Source organism: Babylonia areolata, chromosome 25, assembly GCF_041734735.1.
Source record: "Babylonia areolata isolate BAREFJ2019XMU chromosome 25, ASM4173473v1, whole genome shotgun sequence".
Lineage (NCBI taxonomy): Eukaryota > Metazoa > Mollusca > Gastropoda > Neogastropoda > Buccinidae > Babylonia > Babylonia areolata.
Window position 1 is genome coordinate 35,787,783 of NC_134900.1, and position 12,754 is coordinate 35,800,536.

Below are 12,754 nucleotides of genomic sequence, written 5' to 3' on the forward strand. Positions count from 1 at the left end.
TCAGAAGTGCACCCGGTGCTCGCGAGTGTTAACGTGTGTGTGTGTGTGTGTGTGTGTGTGTGTGAGAGAGAGAGAGAGAGAGAGAGAGAGAGAGAGAGAGAGAGTTTTCATGTGTGAATCACGGTAGCGGTCCGGAAAATTTGGTTTTTCGCTTTCATGTGTCAAACCCTCACACACACACACACACACACACACACACACACACACACACACACACACACACACACACACACACACATTCACCTATCTGCCTGCCTTCCCACCCGCCTTCCAAAACCTATGTCGCTACCTACCTACCTACCTACCTACCTAACTACATATCCACCTTCCAAATTACCAGCCTCCAACCAACCAACCTACGTACCTACCAAACAAAACACTCGCATGTCTGCTAGTCTCTCTGCCTACCTATCTGCTGGCCTACTCACCTACATACATACATACATACCCATCTACCTACCTGCATACCTACCATCCAAAACAGACCAACATTTCTACCTAACTACTACTTACTTTCCCTCCTACTCACCTACCAAAAAAACCATGCTACTTACTAATACCCATCTTCCAGAACTCACCTTCCTACTTACACACCTACCTACCTACCTACCTACCTACCTACCTGACGTCTTACCAAACTTGTGAATCTGTCGACAGGTGTGTCAGCACCCTCACGGAGGCCTGAGGAACTGGGCGGCCGAGGCGGTGACCTCACTGGTCAAGGCTGTCCTCAACCACAAGTTCGAGCCCCCGCTCCACCAGAACGTTGTGAGTTGACAGTTCAGGTCCTCGGCCATTATATTGTGGTAGAAAGCAAGGGCAAGGCAAGGCGAGGCGAGGCAAGGCGAGAAGTTGATTTCATGTACCTACCCCTCCTCCCTCGCCCCCCCAGACCCCTCCCCCCTCCCTCCACCTCCGCTCCCCTACCCCCCCCCATCCCCCCCCCACCTCCGCACCCCCCAGGGGGTGCAGAAACGCAGAAACGTTATACATCCACGGTCTTTAACACACAGCATACACACGAAAAAATTAATATCAAAAAGTAAAGATTAAAAAAGAAAAGAAAAAAACATCAGCAGGCCCACACAACCGGCTTACCCTTTTGTTATACAAAGACGGGCGTAAAAGCCGAATGGTTATTTAAAGCGTTGGACTTTCAGTCTGAGGGTCCAGGGTTCGAATTTAGATAACGGCGCCTGGTGGGTTGAAGGGTGGAGATTTTTTCCGATCTCCCAGGTCAACATATGTGCAGACCTGCTAGCGCCTGAACCCCCTTCGTGTGTATACGGCAAGCAGAAGATCAAATACGCACGTTAAAGATCCTGTAATCCATGTCAGCGTCCGGTGGGTTATGGAAACAAGAAAAATACCCAGCATGCACACCCTCGAAAACGGAGTATGGCTGCCTGCATGACGGGGTAAAAACGGTCATACACGTAAAAGCCCACTCGTGTACATACGAGTGAACGTGGGAATTGCAGTCCACGAACGCAGAAGAAGAAGAAGTTATACAAAAAGATCACGTGAAGTTAAGGAGTACTTCATAAAATGAAATAAGAATGATAGAAAATAATGGTCTACCCATGGGTCTGCCACTGAGTACACTGACCACTGTTTCAAGCACACGTGCGTTCATGAACAGCTTGAAAAATGCATTTGAAGCTGTGATATCTTGTTTTCTGAGAATACGGTGAGGGAGTGTGCGTGTGTGTGTGTGTGTGTGTGTGTGTGTGTGTGTGTGAGGGAGAGAGAGAAAGGGAGAATAGTAAAAGTGTATGTGCGTGAATGACCTTACCTTATATGACCTGACCTAACTATATAGAACCTTACTTTACCTTACATTACTTTACCGTACTTTACCCATCTTTACCTGACATTACCTTACCTTACCTCGCTTTACCTTAACGCACCTTACCTTACCGTACCATATACCTCACCTGACATTACCTTTCCTTACCTTCACATGAATTACAGTACCTTACCTTGATCATGCCTAACTCACCTGACCTCACCTTACCGTGCATTACCTTACCTTGTCTTACCGTGACTCACCTCACCTCACCTGACGTTACCTTACACTACCATCCCCATACCTTACATCACCATACCCTGCCTATCTCCGTTCGTGGGCTGCAGCTCCCACGTTCACTCGTATGTACACGAGTGGGCTTTTTTCGTGTACGACCGCTTTTACCTCCCCCCCCCCCTCCCCGCCCACCATGTAGGCAGCCATATTCCGCTATGTCAGGGGTAACCTGACATCAACTTACCATACCTTACCCTCACCTTTACCTTTGTCTTCCGTTGCCAGAAGCTGCAGGTGAGCGTGCTGGCGCCGCTGCAGGAGCTGTCTGGGATCGCCCACGGGGACATCCGGCAGCGTCAGCTGGACTGCGTGCTGCAGGTGCTGCACTGCTGCGGGGACACGCTGCAGCAAGGCTGGCCCCTCATCCTGGGCGTCATCGGGGCCGTCAGCAAGGACCACAAGTGAGGAGGGGGAGGGGGGACTTGGGGGGGGGGGGTGATGATGATGATGATGATGATAAATGATAATAATAATAATGGATACTTATACAGCACACTATCCAGAAATCTGCTCTAGGTGCTTTACAAAAACGCTTTTGTTAACATAAAACATTATATCTGTGTTACATACACACACCTAAAATGTAACTACACACACACACACACACACACACACACACACACACACACACACACACACACACACACACACACACACACACACATACAGTAAGAAGTAGCAGAAGTATCAGTTGCAGTTGAAGTAGTAGTAGTTGTTGTTGTAGTAGTAGAAGTAGAAATAGTACGCTGATGATAGTGACAATAATAATGATACTAATGATATGACTACTTGTAGTAGAAGTAGTATTCTGATGTTGATGACAGTAATAAATACTAATGATACCACTACTAGTATTACTACTACTAATGATAATAATGATGATGATGATGATTATAATGATAATAAGGAGGATACCGACGACGATGACCACGATGATGATAGTGATGATGATGATGAATTGATAATAAGAAGTGATAGTGATGATAATGAAAAATGATAATGAGGATAACGACTATGACGATGTTGATGATAATGATAAAGAAATGATGATGATAATGATAAGAAGAAGAAGTTAAATAATGATAATATCAATAGATAATGAAGAAGAGAAAGAGGAGGATAAAGATGAAGACGACGACTATGATGATGATATTAATAATAATAATAATGAAATGATAATAATAAAACGATGATAATAATAATGAGGAGGAGGTCGAGGAGGAGGAGAAGGATAACGATGGCGACGATGATGATGATGATAATAATAATGAAATGATAGTGACACTGTTACGATGACAATAATGATGATGATGATAACGACGACGACAACGAAGAAGAAGGAGAGAAGATCATGATGACGATATTAACCCCATTCTTCCCAGGTGAGTCTACAACCGCAGCAGGCTTTCCTGACATAATGCTGCAGAAAAAGAAAAAAAACCGCAGAACACACACTGAAATCGACTCGCATTTCCTCGCAAGTGACACCGTGTGGACACAGGCAGAAATACTGTAGTGTAGAAGACAGTTCCCTTTACCCACGGTTCATAGCTGACAATCTGGGAAACATGGAAACAGTTTGTAATGAAATCATTTTCGACGCCCTAGCATTGCACGGGATTGCGCAGGATTGAATGAGTTGACAGTGATAATGATAATAATAAAATGATGATGATGTTGATGACGATGGTAATATTTCATTTATATGGCTCTTTCAAACGTCTCGAAGCGGATTGAGAAATAAAGTCCGTTAAAAAAATAAAATAAAAAAGAGAAAGCACAGAAGAAAACACACACACACAGAGAGAGAGAGAGAGAGAGAGGGAAGGAGATAGAGAGAGAGGGGAAAGTGCATGAATATTCAATGAAAGGAATGAAAAATATATGAAAAAAGAGCCAGACCAAAGAAGTTGGACACGATTGCTAATGCCGGCAGTGGCCTTTTTGTTCCCCCTTGAGACATAAAGCCTAAAACTTTTTTGCTGCCAATGTTACGCCCCTTTAACTCACTCAGTACGGCCACTCCTCTCTTCTCCTCTACACAGATCCCTCGGATGTCCAGTGGGTGTCTCAATGACCCAACCTTTAGCTTCCGTCGCCAGAAGTGTGGTATTCTTTGTCAACATTCACCTCTTCAGTGTAAGAGCCTTCCGCTGGTGATATTTTGATGGTGGTTATTGGGGTGAAACGCTATTAACGTCGTCTCTTTCGCCGTTCGTATGGAGAGAGTTAAAGGTTGCGCTCTGAAAATTCAGGTCTTTGTGACGAAAACTGAAGCATCCATCCTTTTTTTTCTATTCTGTTCTAGTTGTTGTTGTTGTTTTTCCTTCATTTTATTTGTTTTTAACTTCTCCGTACGAACAGCGAAAGAGAAGACGTTAACAGCGTTTCACCCCAATTACCACCATCAAAATATTGCAAGTGGAAGGCTCTCATACTGAAGAGGTGAATGTTGACAAAGAATACCACAATTCTGACGACGGAAGCTAAAGGTTGGGTCACTGAGACACCCACTGGACATCCGAGGGGTCTGTGTAGAAGAGAAGAGAGGACTGGCCGTACTGAGAGAGTTAAGGGACAGGATTGGGTGGGGGTAATTCTGGGTCGTTAATGATATAGGTTCAAACAAGAATGGCGACTAACGATGATGCTGTTGGGAGTTTTGATGAGCGAGATTGCTGATACATTGCTTTCGTTGTTAATTATTTTCTGTTTCCTTCTCGGCATCCAAAGGCTGGGTCTAATCACTGAAAACCAGTCAATTATTACAAGCCGTGCTGCCCTGATTATGACTGTGGTGTGGTGTGTCTGTGTGTGTGGGGGGGGGGGGGGGGGCGGGGGGCGTGTGTTTGAGTCTCTGTGTATGCTCTATGTGTTCTGCATATGTGTTTGGTCTGTGTGTGTCTGTCTGTGCTGTGTGTGGGTCTGTCTGTCTGTGCTCTGTGTGTGTCTGAGTGTGTTTGTGTGTGTGTGTGTGTGTGTGTGTGTTATACTCTGTGTGTGTGTGTCTGTCTGTGTGCGTGTGTATGTGTATTCTGTGTATGTGCTCTGTGTGTGTGTATCTGTGCTCTCTGTACTCTCGTCTGTGCTCTATGTGTATACTGTGTGTGTGTGTGTGTGTGTTATATACTCTGTGTGTGTCTGTGTCTGTCTGTGTGCGTGTGTATGTGTAATCTGTGTATGTGCTCTTTGTGTGTGTATCTGTGCTCTCTGTACTCTCGTCTGTACTCTGTGTGCATACTGTGTGTGTGTGTGTGTGTGTGTGTGTGTGTGTGTGTGTGTGTGTTATATACTCTGTGTGTGTCTGTGTCTGTCTGTGTGCGTGTGCATGTGTATTCTGTGTATGTGCTCTTTGTGTGTGTATCTGTGCTCTCTGTACTCTCGTCTGTACTCTGTGTGCATACTGTGTGTGTGTGTGTGTGTGTGTGTGTTATATACTCTGTGTGTGTCTGTGTCTGTCTGTGTGCGTGTGCATGTGTATTCTGTGTATGTGCTCTTTGTGTGTGTATCTGTGCTCTTTGTACTCTGGTCTGTGCTCTATGTGCATACTGTGTGTGTGTGTGTGTGTGCAGTGAGAAGCTAGTTCAGATGGCCTTCCAGTGCCTGCAGCTGGTGGTGACGGACTACCTGCCCGTCATGGGCAGCTGCCACCTGGAGGTGGTGGTGGAGGTGGCCGCCAGGTTCGGCCTGCAGACCCAGGAGCTCAACGTCTCTCTCACCGCCATTGGGCTGCTGGTGAGACCATGTTTTGTGTGGCTGATTTTGATTGGCTGTTTTCTCCCATAGCTGCTGGTGAGACACGTTCTGTGTGGGTGATTTTGATTGGCTTTTCACCACCTGGTGAGACACCTTTTGTGTGGGTGATTTTGATTGGCTGTTCTCCACCACCTGGTGAGAAGTTTTGTGTGGGTGGATCTGATTGGCTGTTCTCCACCACCTGGTGAGACAACGTTTTGTGTGAGTGGTTTTGATTGGCTGTTTTCTCTCACAGCTGCTGGTGAGAAACGTTTTCTGTTGGTGGATCTGATTGGCTGTTTTCTCCCATAGCTGGTGGTAAGACACGTTTCGTGTTGGGGGATTTGATTGGCTGTTCTGCACCTCACGGCCATTGAGCTGCTCTTGAGACGATTTTCAGATTTTGTGTCGGTGAATTTGATTGAATGAAACATTTTTGGCCGTGCATTGTTATTTTGTCTCTGTCACGTCTCTCCCCCCTTCTCTCTCTCTCTCTCTCTCTCTCTCTCTCTCTCTCTCTCTCTCTCTCTCCTCCCGCCCCTCTCTCTCGCCCGCTCTGCCCCCCCCCCTCTCTCCCTTCTCTCCCTACCACCATCCGCTTTCACCTCACCCCCTCTTTCGCCTTCTCACCCTACCTTCCATCTCTCTCTCTCTCTCTCTCTCTCTCTCTCTCTATCTATCTATCTATCTCTCTTTCTCTATCTCTCTTTCGCTGATGGACGCTGCGTTATCCTTATACATGTACCGAGTAAAAGTATAATTATGTGTACGTGTCTATGTGTCTCTAAAGCAATGGCAGACATGTAAGTCGTTGAGAAATAAACATTCATTCATTCATTCGTTCATTCATTCATTCATTCATTCGTTCATTCACTCACTCATTCATTCATTCGTTCTCCCACTCTCCCTCTTTCGTTCTGTGACTGCTGTGTAAACCGAAGTCGTTGCCCATCATCCACCTGACCTGAGAGTTCCTTTCTGTCCCGTCCAACCCCCCACTACCCCTCACAACAGTGGAACATCTCGGACAACTTCTTCCAAAACCGCCAGAGGATCAAGCAGGACCTGGACCGCGAGCTCCCAGAGAAGGAGTCGAAGGAGACGAAGGAGAAGGAGCAGAAGGACCGGCAGGGGCAGCAGCAGGAGGACCTGCCCCCCTTTGACGCTCTCTGGATGTGCCTCTTCCGCCGCCTGGGCGACCTGTGCGTGGACTCCCGGCCCGCCGTCCGCAAGAGCGCCGGGCAGACACTCTTCTCCACCGTGTCGGCTCACGGGGGTCTGCTGCAGAGGAACACCTGGAGGACCGTGCTGTGGAAGGTGAGGGGTGGGTGGGGTGGAGGTGGGGGGGCGTGGGGGTGGTGGTGGTGGTTTTGGTTGGGGGTGTGGGGAGGGAGCGGGATGGGTGGTGATGGTGGTGGTTGGGTGGGGAGGGAAGGGGTGGTGATGGTGGTGGTTGGGTGGGGAGGGAGGGATAGGGGTGGTGATGGTGGTGGGTGGGTGGGGAGGGAGGGGGAGGGGCGGTGGTTTTGGTTGGGGGGTGGGGAGGGAAGTGGTTGATTGAAAGTGGTGGTGTTTGTGGTTAGATGGGTGGTGGGTGGGGTGGGAAGAGGGGCTAGGGGGCGGTGGTGGTGGTGGTTGGGGAGGGGCTGGGGAGGGGTTGATTGTGGGGAGTCTGTGTGTGGTCGGGTGGCTGGGTGGTTCTGGAAGGGAGGGGAGGATTGTGTTGTTGGGGGCGGGATGGTGGGGGTGAGGTTGGTAGATCTTTTTTTTTTTCAGTGTTTGCACACACACACACACACACACACACACACACACACACATACACACACACTAATAACCTATGCAGCAAAGCTTTGTCGCCCCTCTCCCCCCCCCCCCTCTCTCTCTCTCTCTCTCTCTCTCCCTCTGTCTCTCTCTCTCTCACACACTCTCTTTCAGGTGCTGTTCACACAATGTACAGATCTCCCACAATCCCTTCACAAAAGGTGCAGTTACACACAATGGTTCAAATCTCTTCCCCTCCCCCTCTCCCCAGGTGCTGTTCCCCTTGCTGGAGCGGGTGAAGAAGCTGTCGAGCAGCGCCTCCACCAGCCGGGACGAGGTGACGACGGGCAACATCCTGATCCACCACTCGCGGGACACGGCAGAGAAGCAGTGGGCAGAGACCCGGGTGCTGTCCCTGGCAGGCGTGGCCCGGACCTTCAACGCCAAGCGGAGAGTGCTGCAGCAGCTGGGTAAGGGTCTGTGGGTCTTTTGCTGGATATATCACACTGCCTGTGGCAGTCTCTGACCTTCTCGGAACAAAGAAAAAAAATAATGTATGAGATGTGGTATGTGTAGCAGATGGCCGTGAGCGTGGAAACGATAATTGAAGCCAGCCTTGTCCATTGGAATTTACAGTTGATGGGGATAGGGATATTCACTCGTGAGACAGTTGGCACAAGATAAATCCACGACCTTTCCGTTGTGTGATAGTAATATTCACTGATATGATAGTTTGTGGACATGACTCTTCAATTCCATTTAGTGTAAAACACTCACAGGGTAATAACGACAATTATCGCCCGTGTGATAGTTGCGACACTTGTCACCCGTGTGATTTATGTTTGGTGATGGGTGGGAGAGAGTTTGTTTTTTTTTTTACACACACATGCGCACACACACACGTTTGCACGCACGATGCGCGCGCGCGCACACACACGCACACAGCTGGGTAGGGTCTTTGGTCATTTGGTGATGGGAGGGAGAGAGCTTTTTCACACACACACACACACACACAAAGTATAGTAAAAATGTTACATGCATTTGTGGTAAGCAGTTCAGCTTGCATATTGTTTGTTTCACTGTCAGCAGTTACGTACCTTCTTGCTCAAATATTTCAAAGAGAATAACTATTCTGCAGATGATTTTTGGAAAGTTATTTCTGACGGGGTTCTTATGGTCGAACTTTCACAGGCATTAGTTCATAGCCCTGTTTCTACATTCCTTTAATGTACTTCAGAATTGCGTTAATGGTTTCTAATTATTATCATTATTGAATTATTACTGTTAAATGTATTTGCATGTTAGTTATGCATTTTTGGGCAGTTTTCTACCTTTTCTGTTTTCTTTTTATTTAATCGTCTGATATCACTGATAGTGAAAAGACGCTAAACTAAAGAACGAACACACACGCACGCGCGCGCCCGCGCACGCACACACACACACACACACACACACACACACACACACACACACACAGAGCAACTCTTACTGAGTACACAGACGAACTGGGTGAACCGGGACAACCAGCTTATTGAAAGGCGAATTAGGAACAGTTCAATCGGGAATGGGGGCGAAATAAGAATAATGGCAGGATCGAAAGATGATAGGTGAATTAGAAATTAGCCAATCGGGAACAGGCGTTTTTAGGAACAGGCGATTCGGCGATGACAGTAGTCAGACATAGATAGAGTTGGCAGTGAGTGTATTCCCCTCAGGAGCTTGTGGAGCTCTAGAAGCTGGGCCACCAGTCTTGTGCAGTTGGTTTCTTGCCAGCCGGGTTTCTGGTTGCTGTGCCAAGTGAAATACCGGAGGCGGCGGTCTACATAAAACAGGGCACTGTCTGTAAATGCCCGTAGGAAATAAAATGTTTTATAAACTTGATTTTGAAATTTTTTTTTACGAATTTTTCGGGTTTTTTTTATTTCAGTTTCAGTTCCTCAAGGAGGTGTTGTGCGTTCGGACAAATCCATCACACACGCTGCGCCGCAAACGCTAGGCAGATGCCCAACCAGCAGCATTGTCTGACGCGTCTTTGTCGGGCCTTGAGTGCTCGCTTATATATTTCTGTGCATATCAAAGTGGATTTCTTCCACACAATTTTGCCAAAGGATAACCTTTATGTTGCCATGGGTTCTTTTACAGTGCTCCAAGTGCGTGCTGCACACGGGACCTCGGTTTTTCGTCACGTCCGAATGACTATATTATATAGACGCTCAGTTTTTTATTTCTCCAGTCAAACTTGGGGGAGAAAGGGCGAGAGCGGGATTCGAACCCAGACCCACACGGACACTGTATTGGCAGATAAACGTCCTAACCATTCGTTCTACCTTCCTAATGAATTTGGACTGAACAAGACATTGGGTGAATTGGGTTGTTGTTGTTGTTGTTGTTGTTTTTTTTTGGGGGGGGGTTCTTGATTGGTTAAACTTTTAACATTGTTTTTATGTTTCCCTGTGGCTGGCTTTAAGAACTGACAGGTATTGTCAGCCCCTAGAACTGCCCCCCAAGAAGCAATATCGTGTGATTTGATTTGACCTGAAGCAGTTGGGGAGGGGGTTGGGGGGCTTGGGGGGAGAGGAGGTTGCCTGCTGGCGGTCGGTCCTGTGTACTCTAGGAAGGTGTGTCGCCGTCTGCCTTTCATCTTCAAGTTCTTCTTGCGGAGATAATTGAGTTGGGCGGTGTGGACGATGGGGAGCCAGCTGTCCGTTAGTCGACAGTTTAGCTGTGTGTTAGTCTGTAATCTGGTTGTCTGTTAAGTCTGTAGTCTTCCTGTTTATAAGTCGACAGTCTAGCTGTGTGTTCGTCTGTTGTCTGGTTGTCTGTAAAGTCTGTAGTCTTCCTGTTTATAAGTCGACAGTCTAGCTGTGTGTTCGTCTGTTGTCTGGTTGTCTGTTAAGTCTGTAGTCTTCCTGTTTATAAGTCTACAGTTTAGCTGTCTGTAGTTTGGTTGTCTGTTAAGTCTGTAGTCTTCCTGTTTATAAGTCTACAGTTTAGCTGTGTGTTCGTCTGTTGTCTGGTTGTCTGTTAAGTCTGTAGTCTTCCTGTTTATAAGTCTGCAGTTTTGTTGTCTGTTAGTCTGTAGTCTGGTTGTCTGTTAAGTCTGTAGTCTTCCTGTTTATAAGTCGACAGTCTAGCTGTGTGTTCGTCTGTTGTCTGGTTGTCTGTTAAGTCTGTAGTCTTCCTGTTTATAAGTCGACAGTCTAGCTGTGTGTTCGTCTGGTTGTCTGTTAAGTCTGTAGTCTTCCTGTGTACAAGTCGACAGTCTAGCTGTGTGTTCGTCTGTTGTCTGGTTGTCTGTTAAGTCTGTAGTCTTCCTGTTTATAAGTCGACAGTTTAGCTGTCTGTTAGTCTGTAGTCTGGTTGTCAATAAGTCCACAGTCTGGCTGTCTATAAGTCCACGGTTTAGCTGTCTATATGTCAGTAGTTAATCTGTCTATAAGTCTGGAGTCGAGCTGTCTGTTTAAGTCAATAGTTTAGATGTCAGTTTGTCTGTAATTAATCGTCCTATGAGTCTGTAGTCTAGCTGTTTATATAAGTCAGTAGTTTAGCTGCCAGTTTGTAATTAATCTGTCTATAAATATGTAGTCTAGCTGTCTATATAAGTCAATAGTTTAGCTGCCAATTTGTCTGTCTGTGTGTAGTCTAGCTGTCTATACAAGTCTACAGCTCACCTGTTTATGAGTCTGCAGTTAAGATGTCTGTACGTTTATAATCAGTATGTTTGTGTATCTGTAGTTGTCTATAAGTCTATGGTTTAGCTGTTAAGTCTGTAGCTTAGCTGTCTATATGTCTATTTTTCAGCTGTCTGTAAATCTGTTGTTTAGTGTCAGTAAGTCTATAGTTAGCTGTTAGTAAGTCAGTTGTTTTGCTGTCTACAGGATTATAGCTGGCTGTCTAATTATATTATCTAGCTATGAGTCTATAGTATTGTTGTCTGTAAGTCTCTAGCTTCCTGTCTTTAGTTCAGCTGGATTCTATTCGTCTTTCTACACGACAACCACACCAGAGGGATGAATCAGACCTTCTCCCTTATGCCCAACGCTTTTGACACATCCGTTTTGTCGAATCTAAATGGTTGTCAGTCGGGTGTTGTCTGAGCTTGTCTTCTTTCGCTAAGTGGTTCAAACTTCTTTTCTGTGGGTTTTTTTTTCCCCCCGTGGGGTTTTTCGGGTGTGGGATCATATTTCGGGGCCTACTGTTTGACTTGACTTTCTTTAGAAATATTTGGCCGGCTTTTCGAACATAAACTTTGTCATGAATAGTCACTGCCAAGCCTTGATTGTATCCGACGACGCCATACACAAAGTTCAGTCAGTGAAAATGGTATTGTCGAAAACTTTCTCCGTTGCCACTTTTGACATTGTGTGTAACAAAACCCAATATTGTTTGAGTGTCGGTATAACTTGGACATTGCCTGTGTGTGTGTGTGTAAAGAAACTCAACATTTGAGACTTGTTGGTATAGCTAAAGGTTAAGTGGTGAAAATCGGTACAACTTATACATTTACACAGAAAGGCAGACTGACTTTCTAGAGGATATCATGTTATCGTGTCAAAGGTTTCCCCCTATCAATCTGACACGTGCTAAACTTTAACTGTTTACCGGCTGACAAAGAGCGCTTACACTTACTCGCGTGCAAACTGTGCGAAATCTCTCCCTCTCTCCCTCCCTCTCCCCCCCCCCTCTCTCTCTCTCTCTCTCTGTCTCTCTCTCACATTTTCTGTCTTTGTCTCTGTCTTTCTATTTATCATACGTACAAAATACACGTGTGTGCACGCACGCACACAAACATACACAAGCGCGAACGCAAACACACACACAGACGCGCACGTACCCGCGCGCACACACACACACACACACACACACACACACACACACACACACACGCGCGCGCGTACACACTCACAAGAGACCTCCCTGCACACACACACACACGCACGCACGCACGCACGCATGCACGCACAAAATTCAAAATGCACACACGTTGTTGTAATTGCGTTGCGTTGCACTTTATTCCACTGCATTCCATTCCATTGCAATATATATGCACAAACTCAAGGCCTGACAAGCGCGTTGGGTTATGATGCTGGTCAGGCATCTGTCTAGCAGATGTGGTGTAGCGTATATGGATTTGTCCGAACGCAATGACGCCTCCTTGAGAGACTGAAA

The 12,754-nt window shown here is 46.5% G+C and overlaps 1 protein-coding gene across 1 annotated transcript in view; it reads left to right on the forward strand.

Annotated features, from left to right (window-relative positions):
* The window catches only part of LOC143299590 (protein MON2 homolog), a 66,773-nt gene that overhangs the window by 4,501 nt on the left and 49,518 nt on the right, over positions 1-12,754 (forward strand). The window contains exons 2-6 of the mRNA XM_076612877.1: positions 658-768; positions 2,312-2,487; positions 5,659-5,821; positions 6,836-7,138; positions 7,857-8,055. Coding sequence (XP_076468992.1) covers positions 658-768; positions 2,312-2,487; positions 5,659-5,821; positions 6,836-7,138; positions 7,857-8,055 — 952 coding nt within the window. The remainder of the gene's footprint in view (positions 1-657; positions 769-2,311; positions 2,488-5,658; positions 5,822-6,835; positions 7,139-7,856; positions 8,056-12,754) is intronic.